The sequence below is a fragment of the Mauremys reevesii genome, linkage group 16, assembly GCF_016161935.1.
Source record: "Mauremys reevesii isolate NIE-2019 linkage group 16, ASM1616193v1, whole genome shotgun sequence".
NCBI classification, from domain to species: Eukaryota; Metazoa; Chordata; order Testudines; family Geoemydidae; genus Mauremys; species Mauremys reevesii.
In genome coordinates, this window is record NC_052638.1 from 33914845 (window position 1) to 33931071 (window position 16227).

Below are 16227 nucleotides of genomic sequence, written 5' to 3' on the forward strand. Positions count from 1 at the left end.
AAGATGTAGTTTGAGGTATGGAAACATATGGACTATGTGGATTCTTTCTCTGGCTGTAAGAGGGTCCCTGTTCTTGACAAACTTCTTGATTTAATACTAAGATGTGCTGAAGATGATGCAGTCAAGAATCAGGAAGGTTGCTTTTTGGCATCTGGATCACCTAAAAAGGTTTTAAGTACAGAATTTTAGATCCAGCCTCCTAGGACAGCCCTTATAATACAGGGCTAAAAGGTTATGAGAGTCAGATACAAGACAATTGTCTATCTGAATGAAAGAGACTTCACTGCCAGTGCCATCCCTGAGGGAGCACTGAAGTATGAACACCAGCAAGAGACTGGTTACATAGTGGAAGGACTTCACTGTAGAACTCCAGGAACAAGAGCAGTAGTACACCCAAGCAAGACCCCTTCATAATAATTCACTCAGCATATTCTGACATGGCAAATTAACACTTGTAGGTCACATACTATGTTTCACAGCCTACTTATATTAGGCTCAGGCTGCACAACGCCTGTCATTGTCAGCCATCTTGCAGTACTGGCTATAACAAGTGGTACTATTGCAGTTGAATACATTTTAAACAGTTATTAATCTCCTTATGATGGCACTCCCTACCCACTTATCCAAAAGCTTGACATTTCTGTAGTCCCCAAGTGGCTTTTCTTCACTACACAAGAGGATGTCATACACAATCCTGAACATTCGCATCTGATCAAAGCAACCATTTCCCAATTGGGTCACATTAAAGAATAGGTAGAACCTGCTGTTTCCTAACCATCAGCTGATAGATACTGAACTTTAACATGATTTTTAATAGAAGTAAATAATGCTTTCTGCACAAGAATTAGAGAAAAACAATGAAATCCAAACAGCTCTAGAACTCGTATGAAGAGCGAAGTATACAGGTAATTTCCCTCAATTGAATTGTGCTTGTATCCTTTTCTCACCTCTCAAAAACTTTTCAACAGGGAATTATTCATTCATTCACATCACTTCCATCTATCCCATCCCCCTAATCCTAAATCAGTTTTTTTTTTTTTTAGTACATTGGATTTATCCTTCAGTTTGTATACATAATAGGCATAGCTGGCCTCTTATTGAAACTTCAGGTCCTCTTAACCCATCAATGAACCCATCATGGTTTTGCCTGAGAAGGGCATGAGATAGTGTTAAAGCATTAGAGAGGGCTGCATTTCTATCACGTATGTGTCAGAATGAGATTAGTCATTCTAGCACGCAAATGCATAGTTAGAATATACAGATCCCGAGCCTTTGAAGGGTTGCATGTATTTTGAGTCCCAAGTTTGTTCAAGTGGTAGGTTAATCTTGCAAGTTCCAAACAGGATACCAAACTTTATAAAAATATGTAAAATGGGTTATGGTACATGGAATACAAAATAACAGCAAACATAAGTGGTAAAGTCAGTTTTTTTTATTTTCTGTTATCTAGTCTGCTGCAAGGCTCTAGGCTTATCTGTAGAAAATTTTAACTAATCTAAACTTTTTAAAGATTACATTGCTATGCACACCTGAAACCTGATGCAGCTTTCGTATCACAACAACCTGTTAGCTATGTAAATGTATTTGGACAGCTAACACAGTTACCACGCTGCTGTTAAGACTGTTGCATGTTACAATGCTACACTTTCTGTGTATTTTTAGGAACTAAATTTAGTTTACTCTAGATGACATTCCAAACTCTGAAAATTACATAATTAAGTTTAGTAAGCTAAAAAAATCACTAGCAACAGGGAGCAAATGTTAAGCATTTTTTTTTCCTATCTGCAATCTCTGATTGTCACAGGATTGCTCTTTAGTACAACACGATTCAGAGGCAGCATATTTGTCTTGAAACGTTATCCAAAATTTCTGGAATATGCAATTTTTTCAAGCTGCCCAATGTCAGACCTCCTGTATACCACTAATCTATGACAAACTACGCTGAAGTAAGTGTTTTGTAGTGGTTTATTTTAGCATTCCAGGTCAGTCCTCAATGGATTTTATAAATTTCTCATACGCGTCCTCACTCATCAGTTCATTAAGTTCTGAAGGATTATCCACAGTCATCTTGATAAGCCAACCTGTAAATAAGAAATTAAATTTTTTTTTTTTTACAAATTAATTAGACCTATTAAAATAAAGGCATCTAAATCCAAACATTGAGGAAATAATGTTTTAAGTTCACCCCCACGTACCTACAGCTCTTTAAAACTGGAATGGACTCAAGGGCTTGGTCATCTAGTATATGCAAAAAAATTTTCAGATGCTTTTAAAATCTGTTAACCTTAAAAGGAGGAAATATAACCACTCTACAAGGAGATTTAAACTCAACCACAGTTTATTTAGTGCTGAAGATTTCAGGAAGTTGTAAGCAACAGGTCAATTTCCTAGTGAAGACAGGACTAAAATGTTTACCAATTTCATACTATAGGGTTTATTGGAATTAGAGAATGCTCAGAGACATGAGGCATGTCTACACCACAAACTTAGGTAGACCTACGTTAGGTGGACTTACAACTACTGAAGTAATTACTGCGGTTGTTTACGTCCACATTACCCTCCTTCTGTCGCTGGTGTGTGTCCTCACCAGAAGCATTTCTGCCGACTTAAGAGGGGCAGTGTGGGGGGGCTCAGCTCTGAGCAGAGCTCTCTGCTGGGAGCTCAGGGCTGTCAACTCCCTGCCGGAAGCCAGGCTGCCCCCTGGACTCTCAGCTCAGTGTGGAGCTCTCTGCCAGGAGCCCAGCTGTCCCCCCAGACTCTAACTGGGGACCTCCACCTGCCCTGGGGTGACAACCTGAGCCGGGTACAGGATTCACAGTAGGGAGCTTTCCAGCCTTTCTGGTCAATTTCACGACTAGCAGGCAGCTGTGAAATTGACAGGAATGACAGCCAACAACTGATGTAAGTAACACAGTGTCCAGACACTGCGTTGCCCTAACTACCTGACATAAACCCTAAGCCTCTGATGGAAGTGGAGTTATGATGTCAGTGTAGTAAGGCACTTACCTCAGTGGGAGCAAGGCAGCAGAGTAGACACTGACATAATTAAGTCTATATAAGCTGCCTTATGTCGACTTAACTCTGTAGTGTAGACTAGGCCAGGTTCCCTCCATGTCACATTTTTAGATTCCAAATAATTAAATTGGTGATATGGACAATAGAAGATCTGCTTGTGATAGAAACACCATCTGGATCTTAATCATAGAAGTGCTGTTTACCCCTTGAAAGTGAAACAATAGCTTCTTACCATCTTCATAACAAGATTTATTGACGAGTCCTGGATTATCTGCAAGGGTGGCGTTAATTTCGGTTACTTCTCCCGTGAGAGGAGAATAGAGTTCACTAGCAGCCTTCACACTTTCCAGAGCACCAAACTCATCTGAAATACAGGATTGTGTTTAAAAAAAAAAAAAAAAGAGGAAAGGAAAGGCATTGATGATTTATTTTTGTAGATAAAGGTTTTAAAGATGACCCAGCCCTGATAAGTCTCTGGAAACTAAACAAGAAAGAAAGGATAAGACTTTCACACAGGCTGAAGATAAGGCCCTGGTTTCATTACAATGACTACAGGCTTCAAGTTTGAAATTTCTTTTTGAACTATGTACTCTGGATGAAGGGGCAGTCCAGGGATAACATTACCTGCTACTGCACAAAGGATGGGAATTTGTCGCTTAGCTCAACCTGGGGGTTGGTGCCTTACTTACAATTAGACTTGGAAGAATTCAATTTTTATCAATAAATGTCAGTAAACATTGATTTCATTGCACACAAACAAAAAAATATTTTCATCGATAACTAAAATGTACAGATAGACCTTGAGGACTTACTAGAATTCTTATTAGAAGGATATCTACTGGCATTAAATAGCTACCTCTGACCCGCCCCCATAATTTTCTGCAATTCTACAATTAAATTGATAAACATAAAAAAACCTTCAAGCCCAGAATTTTGTGTAATTGTGCAAAACTGAATGATCAAATAAAAAAATGTTTAAACATCAGTATTATCTGTCAAATATAAAAAACAAAAAAAAATTGAATTCTGACAAGCCTATTTACAATGCTTTACAACAAAACTTCTGACCAGCAAAGAGGGGCTAGGCACCAGTAACCACATCCAGCCCTTTGCTGCAGAGTATAAATACAAATTCTGAGTAGCTGCTAACTAGCCGTTACCTCAAGTAATCTGCCTGTGAAATAGTCAAAGCATTAGTCTCATGAACTCTGATTTCCTAACACACTGAGGCCTTATCTACACTACAAAGTTTGGTTGGCAAAAGCTGCCTTTTGCCAACAAAACTTGAGAGATGTACACACTACAAAGCTACTTTTGGCGGCAAAACTCTGCTGTTTTGCCGACAAAATAAAACCACCTCAATGAGAGGCATAAAGCTTTTTGCGGAAAAGTTAAAGCGATAAAGCGTCAGTGTAGACACTGCTGTGTGTGTGGTCGACGGAACTGGCTTCTGCCAGTATCCCACAATGCCTGCCCTGTGACCACTCTGCTCACTGCTTTGATCTCTGATGCCCTGCAGGCATGTGCCCCTCTCTTTTCAAAGCTCTGGATATCTGACAGCTGAGCTTGCTGCTCTGGGAACAGAGAGCAGATCATTAGGGGATTGCTCCTGCTCTGTCCTGCAGTAGGAACACAGGGGCCTGCTGCGGGGAGGGGGACTGCTGTGCTGCTTTGACATTCCTCAGCACAGAGAGCTTACAGAGCTGCTCAGCATTCCACTCCCAGCAGCTGAGAAGGCTGCAGGGAGGGAATCTCAGAACCAAGGCAGGCAGGCTGGCAGAGTGGGCTGCTTGGGGAGAGACTGCTGTGCCGAGCAGAGCCGGGGGTTGACGGGGGGTCCCTCCTCCCCCACCTCAGGATAGGTCGGTCAGCCTATGGTCTTTCCCTCCCCCGCACAATTCAGTTGAAAAATGGCTGAAAATCTACTAGGATGCCCATAGAACCATGCGATTGAGAAACGTGCATCATGTGACACTACACCTTCCCCATCAGGCATTGCAAACCCTCCCGAAAGTACCCTGCGGCCACTTGCACATTAAATAACTACCACAGTGAACTGCTTTCTGTATCGATGCAAGAGCTGCTAGTGTGGATGCACTCTGCTGACACAAGGAGCATAGCATTGACATGCAACAGCGGTTTTAATTAAAGTGACATAACCTTTGCCGACAAAACTTGGTAGTGTAGACAAGGCCTAAGAGTGCACTTTTTCAGAAACACCATCAGGAGCTAGTGTACATGCACTCGGAGAAGAACAAATCCCTTAGTATTCAGAATCAAGAAGTGGGTACCAGTGAATTGCTCACCCCCTTTTCCATATTTTTTTATACAGTTATTAAAATGGCAGGTGGCAAAATGTTACTGAAAGCAGCCGTACACTGTAATGAAATGAGAAACAGGCTGGAGGAACCTGGAATTGTCAGAACAGCAGGTTGGTATGAGCACAGAATGTAATGGGTCCGGGAGTTTGGAATTAAGATGTGCACAGTGCAGAATCAGCATTCGAGATGGTGGACCAGATAGGAACTAGGAGGAATGAATTTTCTCACTATAAAGTACAACAAAAATTTTGAGTTTGTTAATTAGAAGCCCAAAAGCAAAGGGCCTTTCTCCAACATTTGACATTCAGGCCCTTCTGTACATAGTGTGGCTAAAATAGTCCGCTGCAGACATTTTACACTACAAGGATTTCAGAATAGAGGTCCTGCTGCTTTACCTCTTTTGTAATCTTTTTTTGCAATTTTCTGCGTCTGTAGTCCATGGTGGATTATTTATGTTTCTAGGCAAGAATGATTTTTAGAACATGTACCAGAACACCAGCACTCCCTATGAAAACAAAGGAAAAGCCTCCTCCTGCTTGCTAACACTCACTCTTTTGTAGTGATTTACAAGTTATTACACTCTTTATAATTTAATAATGCATAATTAAATTACTGAGAAGCAGCATGGGCCAAGCATGGAACTGGAATCTGGAAACTATCAAAATCTAATTCCAGCTCTGGTAACTTGCCAGAGGGTCAAGGTTTGTACAAAGCTTCCAATTTGTAAAGCACCACATCAGCTGCTGTGTTGATTAATGCTACAACCAAAAAGTACCTTGCAAAACTGTAACAAATAAGTCACCTAGAAGCACTGGCAGGTTGTCAAATCACAATATGGAAAATTGTACAATTTTAAAAGTTTATTGTAGCAATTCTATTTAAATTTGTATAATTAAATATTTAAGCAAACATTTAAATTAAACAACTGGTTTTAAGTGTCTTTACAATTTTAAAGGCAGGTTCTCCTATTAAGCAAGATCTGAGAACCCTATTTGCTCTGTTCTAACATTCAAAGTTTAGAAATAAGGCTTTTAGCCCTCTTAAAAATGTGAACAATCCATATTTTATATGCAACCATATAAATGAAATTAAATATGACAGGATCTGAGGGTAACATCAAACAAACAATGTTTAACTATATGAAAAACAAGAATTGAGGAAGTGGCATAATTACGTTAGTTTAGATTAAAACTTAAGAATTGTTATAGCAATAGTTTAACAGCTTAAAATAAAAATACTTACCCTGTTTGTTCAACTTTGTCCCAATTTCTGGAAGACTACAATAAACGATGTCTCCTAATGCTTCCTAAAAACAAACCAAATGCATCAGGAATATACACTAGTAAAAGCTAAATGAGCATGTGGAGGAGGGATTTAAGGTTGTAACTATACAACTGATTAGACTAAAATTATATTCCTCTGCTTAATGTTGGTGCCCACCCCACTCAAAAGCTGCACACTTAACAGGAATCATGTTTTTTGATACACAATTTGCAAACTAGTTAGCTTCTCACGCTCTCTAAATTGCAAAATGTGTTCATATATTAGGGTTTTAATAAGCTTACAGCTGTGTTATGAGTCCATGAGAAAGAATTACGTAATCATTCCTCCAGGCACGATGTGACAGAACTCTTGTTGATCTTTTATAGAACCAATATGGGTCCTAACAGCAAAACTCCCAATGATGTCAGGGAACTAAGATTTGACCCCCAAAGCATGAAGCATTTACTGTTTGTGTCATTTGAAAGACCATGCAATATTTGAGTCCTAATCTACCCGATGCAGACAATTTACTCATTGCCTAGTAGACAGTACTCATCAGTTGTCTGGTTTTGGGCCATTTGAGTGACTGGGATTTATGCCATTGAGTTCAACAGGAGCAGGGTCAAGCCCTTTAAGACCCCACATAAACCTAGGGATCTTTATCTCTACCCCACACAAACCTAGGGATCTTTTATGATAATAGATGTTATTTACACATTCAGAAAGCTGAAATTACAGAAAGGCTATTTATCCTAAAGAACATGAATCCCACTACAGTCAAAGCTTCTGACATTGTCCCATATATTATACCTCAATGTCTCACATTTGGTTGTTACCAGGTTTAGGCATGTTTCTTTGGATTTTTTGTTTTTAATGCACATCTTTAACTAGCATCCTATTAACCAGTCATAACAGGGACTAAAGCTAGAAAAATACCCCAACCAAGGATCTGAAAGCTAATAGTCCAATATCTTTGGTAAGCATCACAGATGAGGATGCTAATGAGTATCTCACACATTACAGACTCTGCACCAAATCCTATTCCTGTTCACAACTCCACTTAAATCAAAAGGGTAAAATTAAGAGCAAAATTTGGCCTAAACATGTACAATGCAATAATTTCCTCATGCTGTCTAATGTTCCTATAAGAAAGTAAAAAACAAGATTAAAACAGTAAGAGTAATACATCTGATTTGTTATTGTTCTGATTTAACAACTAAAATGCTCATCAAGTCTAAGTCAATCCAATGGAGAACTAACATGATCAAAAAATTATCCACAAATGCTGAAGCGGTATAATGTATTTTAGGAAATAGTTTGAGATCTAAGCCCATAATATGCTTCAAGTGTACAATATATGCAATAAAAATAATAAAAGGACAGGGTAACAATCCAAAGTTCAAGGACAAGAGCAGGAATGTACAAGTAAATATTGAAGGACAACCAAAAAAATCAATACCTGTGCAAAATTGCTGATTCCTACAGTCCCAATACCATTTTCAACTGATATCCACTCATGCTTGTCTGTGAATTTGCGGGCTAAAATGAAACAGATTTGATATCTCAGAAAATATTGACATTTTACTTTTATAAATACTCTAATATACTGGCTGTTCTAAACACTGTTTTCTCTTGAGTTTGGCTTTGAACATTATTGTTCAGCTATGGTAAGAACTGCATGTTTGGGGCACTTTTTGTAAGTGCTGCTATTATGCTTTATATTAACACAGACCACATGTGAAGTGTTGAAATGTGCATCAGAATCGCATCATTTTGCTTTAGATGCCAAAATATATAACTAGCAAGTGTGAATTGCAGAAGCATTTAGATCCATTACAAAAAAAGACAGCCTGATTTACATCTTTAGTGACACAGTAGGGGCCTGATCACAGATGGCAAAATCTGGCCCTGGACAATCTAAATATGCCATAGGAAATGATATTTAAAGCTACCAGCTCAAAGTGTGGAGCATGAAGCACCACCAGATGGGATTTAGTTGGAAAAAAGACTGTACTATTAATTAAAATAACAGTTTAAGAATTTTATTCATTGTTATGTGTGTCCAACACAACTTTACAAGGTTTCTCCCTCAAATTCAGAATTGTTTAATTACGCCAATTCTCCACGTTATTCCCACTAAAGCCAGCCCTAATGACATTTCTGTAACACTGCAACTTTAACAGTGCCTCATGCAATGCACTATATTTGAACTTTCTTAGATAACATGGAGATGTCATACTATCCCTTTGCAGAAAAAATATTTCAGCTTGCAGAAACTCAACCATAATGGTTTTTAAGTACATTTATTTTTCACTTATTCATTATTGCAACAATTCACACTTTGTTTTAAAAAAATGGAAATAAGATCACTGAATCCCCCAAACTGTCCATATTTTACTGAATTCATTTCATTCTGCAAATCCAGATAAGAGGCATGATTCTGCACCCTATGCTCATTACAGTTAATCAGACTACTCATGCAAGTAAGGATTACCCCACAGGAATATGGGTTGCAGGATCAGCTTCTGGGACATTTATATAATTGTTGTGCAATTACTGCAGGGTCACCAGAGAACTGTCTTCTTAATAGACAATTATATAGAAGACCCAGTTAAAGTTTGATCACTTCACAGCAATTCTCACTCATACTTCTGTATGTATTCTACAAATACTACTCTGATTCTCTCCTGAGTGCGCCTCTTTCCATGCTGATGCCCTACCTCTTCATACTTAATTCTCCCTCTTGGAATCCCATTTGAAAACCTCTCTTCTCCATGACCTTTAATCCCCAACCTCTTCTTAACAGCTCCCCATCCTATTCCTTAAACTTCCAGTTGGCTCCTTTTCCCCTCTACTCATCCATTCCCCCCCATCTGCCACATTTGGGAATGAGGGGAACGTACAGCATCAGTGGGGGAATTTTGTACTTTTTCTTCACCCTGACTCACTACATGTGTCCAATCAGACATGGGCTGTTCTGACAACTGGAAAAGACTATTTATGAAACCAAACTTTCTGTATGACCTGTGCCATAGCAATTCAGTCTGACCAGGCAATTCATGTTCCTATCTGGCTTTCCTTTTTGACTCCAAGATCCTCCCTGTATTTTTGGCTTCTCCTGTAGGGTGAAATTTCAGCCACTGGTCCCCTACTGAATCCCCACTATACTACCTCAAAGTTTCCCCTACCTTGTAACCCCCTGCCTGAAGAAACTCAGCAGTTTTTGTTATCAACCTGCTGGGCTCCTGGACTGCGGCTCAACTATATTGCTGTAAACCCCTAATTTTAAAGTTGCAATTCCAGGACCCATGAAGACAAATGATCAAAGCAGATCTCAAGCCCTAGCTGAACACAAACGTTATGTATTTCACATACACGAGACAGCCACTAACTCATCATGAAGACACACAAGCATATATAAAATTTGATTATAAAGCAAAATTTTAAAAAACTTGTGTTTTGAACTGTTGGAACAGTCTGTAAATTGCTCTTTATAGCACATCAAAAAGAAAAGCAAAAAACTCTTGTAGTCCACTATGGCAACAAACATTCTAAATTCATATAAACAGTAGAGAGATTTAATAAATAACCTTGCTTGGAATGGTCTCAAGAACATTTAAACGTTGAACACAACAAAAACCTGAGATTAACTAAGCGATCTGCTTTACTACAATTCATTATTACTACTGAAAACTCTAGGCACGTCTACATGGGGACTCAGGAAAATGACACTGAATTAGCTGAAGGCGTGAATTTAAAGTTAGTTAAACCCAGGTGGATGAGCTCATTGGGAAGTAACGAGGCCTTTGTTCTGTTCAGCTTAATTCACTTCCAAAGTGAATTTGCTTTGGCTTTAACTGATTCATTTTAAATTTATCTCTTCAGTTAATTCAGCTTAACTTTCCTAAGCATCCCTGTGTAGACATGCCCTAAAAGTGAGAAAAACCTGAGCCAACCATCACAAACAGGCAATGGCATATAGATACTCATTTTTTTTTCTGTAAAGAAGTGTGTGGTTTAATTATTACATACAGGATATATCTACAGAAGAAATGCCCCATATATTAGAAAGATTGACATGATGAGAGATGATTCAAGAATCACTCTTGTAATTAAGCAAGGAGTGACTAATGAGAGAGCCATTTTTTCCCCACTATTTACATGGAACAAGGGAATACCTCAGGCCCTTAACCCAGCTAGCTATTAACTGCCAGGAAATTCAGTACCTGGAGGTCATTGCTATTATAAACCTGTCATCACATCCCTTCCCACCTCCTCCTTTTTCTGCATCTCTTTTGTCTAGGACATTATGTATTGACTTCTGATTTCTTTTTTTGGTACTGGTCTTCTCTTAAGAGTTAATAAATGGATCAGTAATGGAAGCTCAAGACTTCAAAACACTTTCACAGTTGCGCAGCAGTATAACATCTTTGCAAGTATCCTTAAACTAGAAGCCTGCTTCTGATTAAGAACTTCATGGGTAATACACTATTTGCCAGAAATCCTTTTTTGCATGGTAAACCAAGTCAAAAGGAGAAACATATCCCATTGTTTTGTCTTCCAGGACAAAGTACCTGTCCTACATTAGGCAGAAGTGGAGTAAGTGACACTGCTGCAAGCCCAGTTTTGCACCAGTGCAGCACATCTACACTAGGTGTTCATATGAGCGGACAGCATAGCTACATCAGTATAGTTACACTGGTCCAAGTTCCCTAAAGTAGAGAGGGTTCAGGGTCCTGGTCCTGCCTGCGGGAGGGCCACCGAAGCCACGGGACCAGTAGACCCTCCGCAGGCACGCCTGCGGGAGGCAGCCTGCCTGCCGCCCTCGCAGCGCCGGCAGCGTGTCCCCCGTGGCTTGCCGCCCCGAGCACGCACTTGGCGTGCTGGAGCCTGGAGCCACCCCTTAGTAAAACCATCTAAGGCCTCAAGCACACTAAGATCAGCAAGAAGCACCACATGGTCACTTGGGTAGCAGTGCTAACAAGTGGTCGGATTATGCCATAGTGATGAAAATGGCTGTACTATGGGTATGTCTAGACTACCCGCTGTATCGGCGAGTAGCGATTGATTTCTTGGGGATCGATATATCGCGTCTCATCTAGACGCGATATATTGATCCCTGAACGCGCTCCCGTCGACTCCGGAACGTCACCAGCACCAACGGCGGTAGTGGAGTCGACAGGGGAAGACACGGACGTCAATCCCGCGCCGTGAGGTAAATCGATCTAAGATACTTTGACTTCAGCTACGCTATTCACATAGCTGAAGTTGCGTATCTTAGATCGATCCCCCTCCAGTGTAGACCAGCCTTAAGTCTACGTAGTGCTTGTACCCCACTGCAGCATTACCTATTGATTAAAAACAGGTAAGACCTTTACTATTGCAGAGAAAGCATCTGTGACCAAAATAATGTCTCACTGTCCATTTTGCAAAACGTGTTGTGTTGTTTTTAAACCAGGCTATATACAGTGGAACATGATTTATTAACTTGACTCCACCCCATTATTTGTGTCACTAAAAGTTACGTCTTTAAAAATGCGTGATTTTAAGGCATAAATCCCCTTTTCTGCAGATTAAGGGATCAGGCAGATTTCCAGCGTTCAGAGAGTAGGAGTCAGGCGTTCTGGATTAGGCTCCCCGCGTTGCCATTTAGAACAGGACCCTTCCCCTTTCCTCTCACCCGTGGGTTTCAAATGGGGGTCCGCAGACTATGCCTGAGATTTCCAAAGGGGTCCGCACCTCCCTCTGAAAACTTTCCGGGGTTCACCCAGGAGAAAAGGCTGGAAACCACTGCGGTAAGCCTCGCTCTCCCGAGATGTTAAACGCCACTGTCGGGACACAGCTCGTTGCCAACAAAGTAACGGGGGCGTGCACCACACTCCACGCAGCAGCAGCAGCTCCCACTCCTGGGTGCACCAACGCCAGCCCTAAAGCTCGCATGCACCAGCTCCTCCCTGCACTCGGAGCCCCCCCGCGCCTGCTCCAACACCCCCGGCCCCCGAGCACGGGCCACACACGCACCGGGGCCCCCCGGGAAGCCCGCGTGCACTGGGGCCCCTCCTCCCGCCATGTGGGCCCGGCCGCAGCTCGCCCTCGCTGCTCCATCCCCGGCTGCCCGTGGCCGGACTCACCCGAGCACAGCAGCGCGCTGGTGCCCAGGCTCCGGGCCGAGGCTGCTTGCGGCCAGCCCGGCCGGGGCGAGATGAGGGGGCCGCAGCGGCCGGGGCAGCGCGGAGCCAGGCTGGCCCCGAGCCTCCGCAGCGCGCGCAACGCCGCCATAGCCGCCCCGAGCCGCGTCGCGCACCGGCCCCGCAGAGTCCCGAGACGCGCTGAGCCTGACCCCGCGGGCGGAGCCGAGGGCGGGACTAACCGACGCGATCCGCCCTCCGCCCTGGGGGTACGTGTAGGAGGGCGGGGCGGGGGGGGGGGCCGACCGGGGGAGGGGGGGGGCGGGGGGGGCTGTGGGAGGAGGACAGAACTAGGGAGTGGGTGTGGGCGTGGGGCTGTGATGGGAGAGCGGTGTGGGCGTGGGGGGGCTGTGGGAGGAGGACAGAACTGGGGAGTGGGTGTGAGGGGCTCTGAGAGGGCGTGGGGCGGTGATGGGAGAGCGGTGTGGGGGTGGGGGGGCTGTGGGAGGAGGACAGAACTGAGGAGTGGGTGTGAGGGGGCTCTGAGGGGGGCGTGGGGACTGTGATGGGAGGCGGTGTGGGCGTGGGGGGGCTGTGGGAGGAGGACAGAACTGGGGAGTGGGTGTGAGGGGGCTCTGAGAGGGGCGTGGGGCTGTGATGGGAGAGCGGTGTGGGCGTGGGGGGGCTGTGGGAGGAGGACAGAACTGAGGAGTGGGTGTGAGGGGGCTCTGAGGGGGGCGTGGGGACTGTGATGGGAGAGTGGTGTGGGCGTGGGGGGGCTGTGGGAGGAGGACAGAACTGGGGAGTGGCCAGGTGTGAGGAGGCTCTGAGAGAGGGAAGGGGGCTGTGATGGGAGAAGGAGGATGTGGGGAGAGGATAGAACTGGGGAGTGAGTGTGGGACTGGGAGGAAGGGGAAGGTATGTAGGTAGGAGAGAGCCATAAAACCTCACCCAATAATTTCTGCATCAAGCCTATAACTTCTGTTTGAGCTAGGGTGACCAGATGAGATGAAGAAAATATCAGGACACATGGGAGGGGGTCTGCCGCAGAGCCAAAAAAACCCCAAAACACCAGTGCTGCCGGCGGAGCAAAATATCCAGACACATTGTGTCCTGACCAAAGATCAGGACGCGGGACAACCACCCAAATATCGGGACGGTCCCGATTTTATCAGGATGTCTGGTCACCCTAGTTTGAGCTACAGCATATCTTTTAGAAAGATCTCCAGTGTTGATTTAAATGATGGAGAATCTACCATATCTGTAGAAAAATTGTTCCAATAGTTAATTACCCTCATTTATTTGTGCCTTATTTCTAGTCTGAATTTGTCTATCTTCAGCTTCCCTCCATTGGATCTTCTGTTATTTTCTGCTATCTGCTATCATAAATCTCTTCCCATATTTGTAGCCATGATCCAGTATGTTAAAAGACATGACTGAAGGCAGCTGAGATCCTCAGTAGAGTCCACCAGATAACATACTATCAGAGGAGATGTGCTCAGGCAGAAATTGTGCTCCATGTAGGTTCAGGGAACCATCTGCGTGGTTCTCATTGTGGAATCAGGGACTTAGAAAGCAAAATAATATCAACAAAAATTATGGGCATCACCAGTACAGTAAAGATGTGATATCCAGAGGGGCTATCCTATTGGTCTCTAGTGGGCTTTTTTCTCTGTTCTAGTGATATAATATTCCATTTTGTTCGCTGTTTGAAGAAAGTGCTTGGCTAGAATCCCCCTCAGTAGTGCGGAAGAACCGGATGACTGGTGTTTCCTTCCATGCACCTTCCAAATCTGTCCCTCAGCAACTTGCACCAGTGGAGGCACTTGTCATAACTGTCTTTTCTCTTGTTGTCTCTCCTCTCCCCCCCCCCCCCTCTTTTATTCATCTGTAATCTCTTGTTTTATACTTAGATTGCAAGCTCTCGGGGGCTACTACTCTTACTTATATTTGTGTTCAGCACCTCATGCATTTGGGCCATGATCTCTTAATGGGGCCTCTGGACACTATCACAATAGCATGCTCATAATGAGACATGATTGCCACTTATTGAGTGGAAAAACATTCATTTAAAATTCTGTATAACCACTTTAGCATGGCACTGAATATTTTCACTTTCATTGGCTGTATGTTTCTGACTGAGTGTCCATTGTACTCTGTTCAGAATCAACCTATGGAAGGAAAGCTGCTGGTAACTTCTTACTAGCTTAGTTTGTGCACAAAATCAATCGGAGAATATGACTCATATTGTTATGCAATAACAACAGCAATAAAATAATGAAGGTAGCTAGTAATGACTTTTTCAAAGCTTAAAAGATGCAAAGATGTGTATGTCACACTAACACCACTGTGATTTTATTATTATAAGAGAGAGCTAGGAAAGGGGCAAGACTGAGGAGCAATTGGATTGGCCAGCTAAGATTCCAGCCCACATAATTTATTTTTATTATTGTGAAGGCAACCTTTTCAAAGGGCCTATTCAGAAGCATGTCATTTGCTCATGTGAATCAGGTAACTGTGTCCCTGTGGGTTGTTCAGTATGGATTTGCTTGCAAATTTGGTGAGAATAATTCAGGAAGTTTTCTGGAAATTTGCCTCTAAAAGTTAGCTTTGCCATTTTTTAGAGTGGACTAATTTACTAGAAGCACAGGTGATGTAAACCAAAAGCTTGTCTACATTTAAAGTGCTGCAGCTGCGCTGCTGTAGTGCTTCAGTGAAGACTCTACCTATGCCGACGGGAAGGATTCTCCTGTTGGTGTAGGTAATCCACCTTCCCAAGAGGCAGTAGCTAGGTCGATGGGTGAATTCTCCCATCGACCTAGTGCTGTCTACACCAGAAGTGAGGTTGGTTTAACTGCCTCGCTCAGGGCAGTGGATTTTTCACACCCCTGATCAACAAAGTTACACCGACCTAATTTCCTAGTGTAAACCTGGCCTAACTGCTCTTCTCAGGAGCTGTCCTTTGTGCCTCCCTGTGCACCTGAGGTGTGTGGCTAACTCATAGCACCCACCGTACCCCATGTCACGTGCTATTCTTTACTTACCATACTTTTGCAGACTCAGATGTTACTTGTTACTCATAACATATAAGGGGGGGAGGAGGGTGTTTCTGTGATATGACGTGGGCAGAGCTCCCCCGGCGATAAAAAGTAACCATCCTGAATGAGGGGTGGTAGCGCTGTCTATACTGACACTTTTCAGTGCTAAAACTTTTGTCCCTTAGGGTGTTTTTTTTTCACATGCCTGAACGACTTAAGTTTTAGCGCTGAAAGTGGCAGTGTAGACACAGCCTTAGTCAGTGGGGATTCAGTGATACTCCGGAAGACAATGACTCAGGCTGAAGCTATTATCCATAAGTTGTAAGGTCATTAAGTCTGATGATCCTTAAGTACCCCACTTCCCCCAAAAAACAAAGATCCATGTTGTATGCAGTGTTGTAGGAGCCCTGTTGGTTCCAGGATATTAGAGAGCCAAGGTGGGAAGTACTATCTTTTATTGGA

The 16227-nt window shown here is 42.9% G+C and overlaps 1 protein-coding gene across 1 annotated transcript; it reads right to left on the minus strand.

Annotated features, from left to right (window-relative positions):
- Positions 1–1417: 1417 nt before the first annotated feature.
- On the minus strand, positions 1418–12952 carry GCSH (glycine cleavage system protein H). The gene is made up of 5 exons (XM_039502686.1): positions 12731–12952; positions 8059–8138; positions 6579–6642; positions 3248–3379; positions 1418–2081 (listed from the first exon to the last, which is right to left on the minus strand). Exons 1-5 carry the CDS (start codon positions 12876–12878, stop codon positions 1984–1986), a joined length of 522 nt encoding a protein of 173 aa, XP_039358620.1. The 5' UTR covers positions 12879–12952; the 3' UTR covers positions 1418–1983.
- Positions 12953–16227: the final 3275 nt, after the last annotated feature.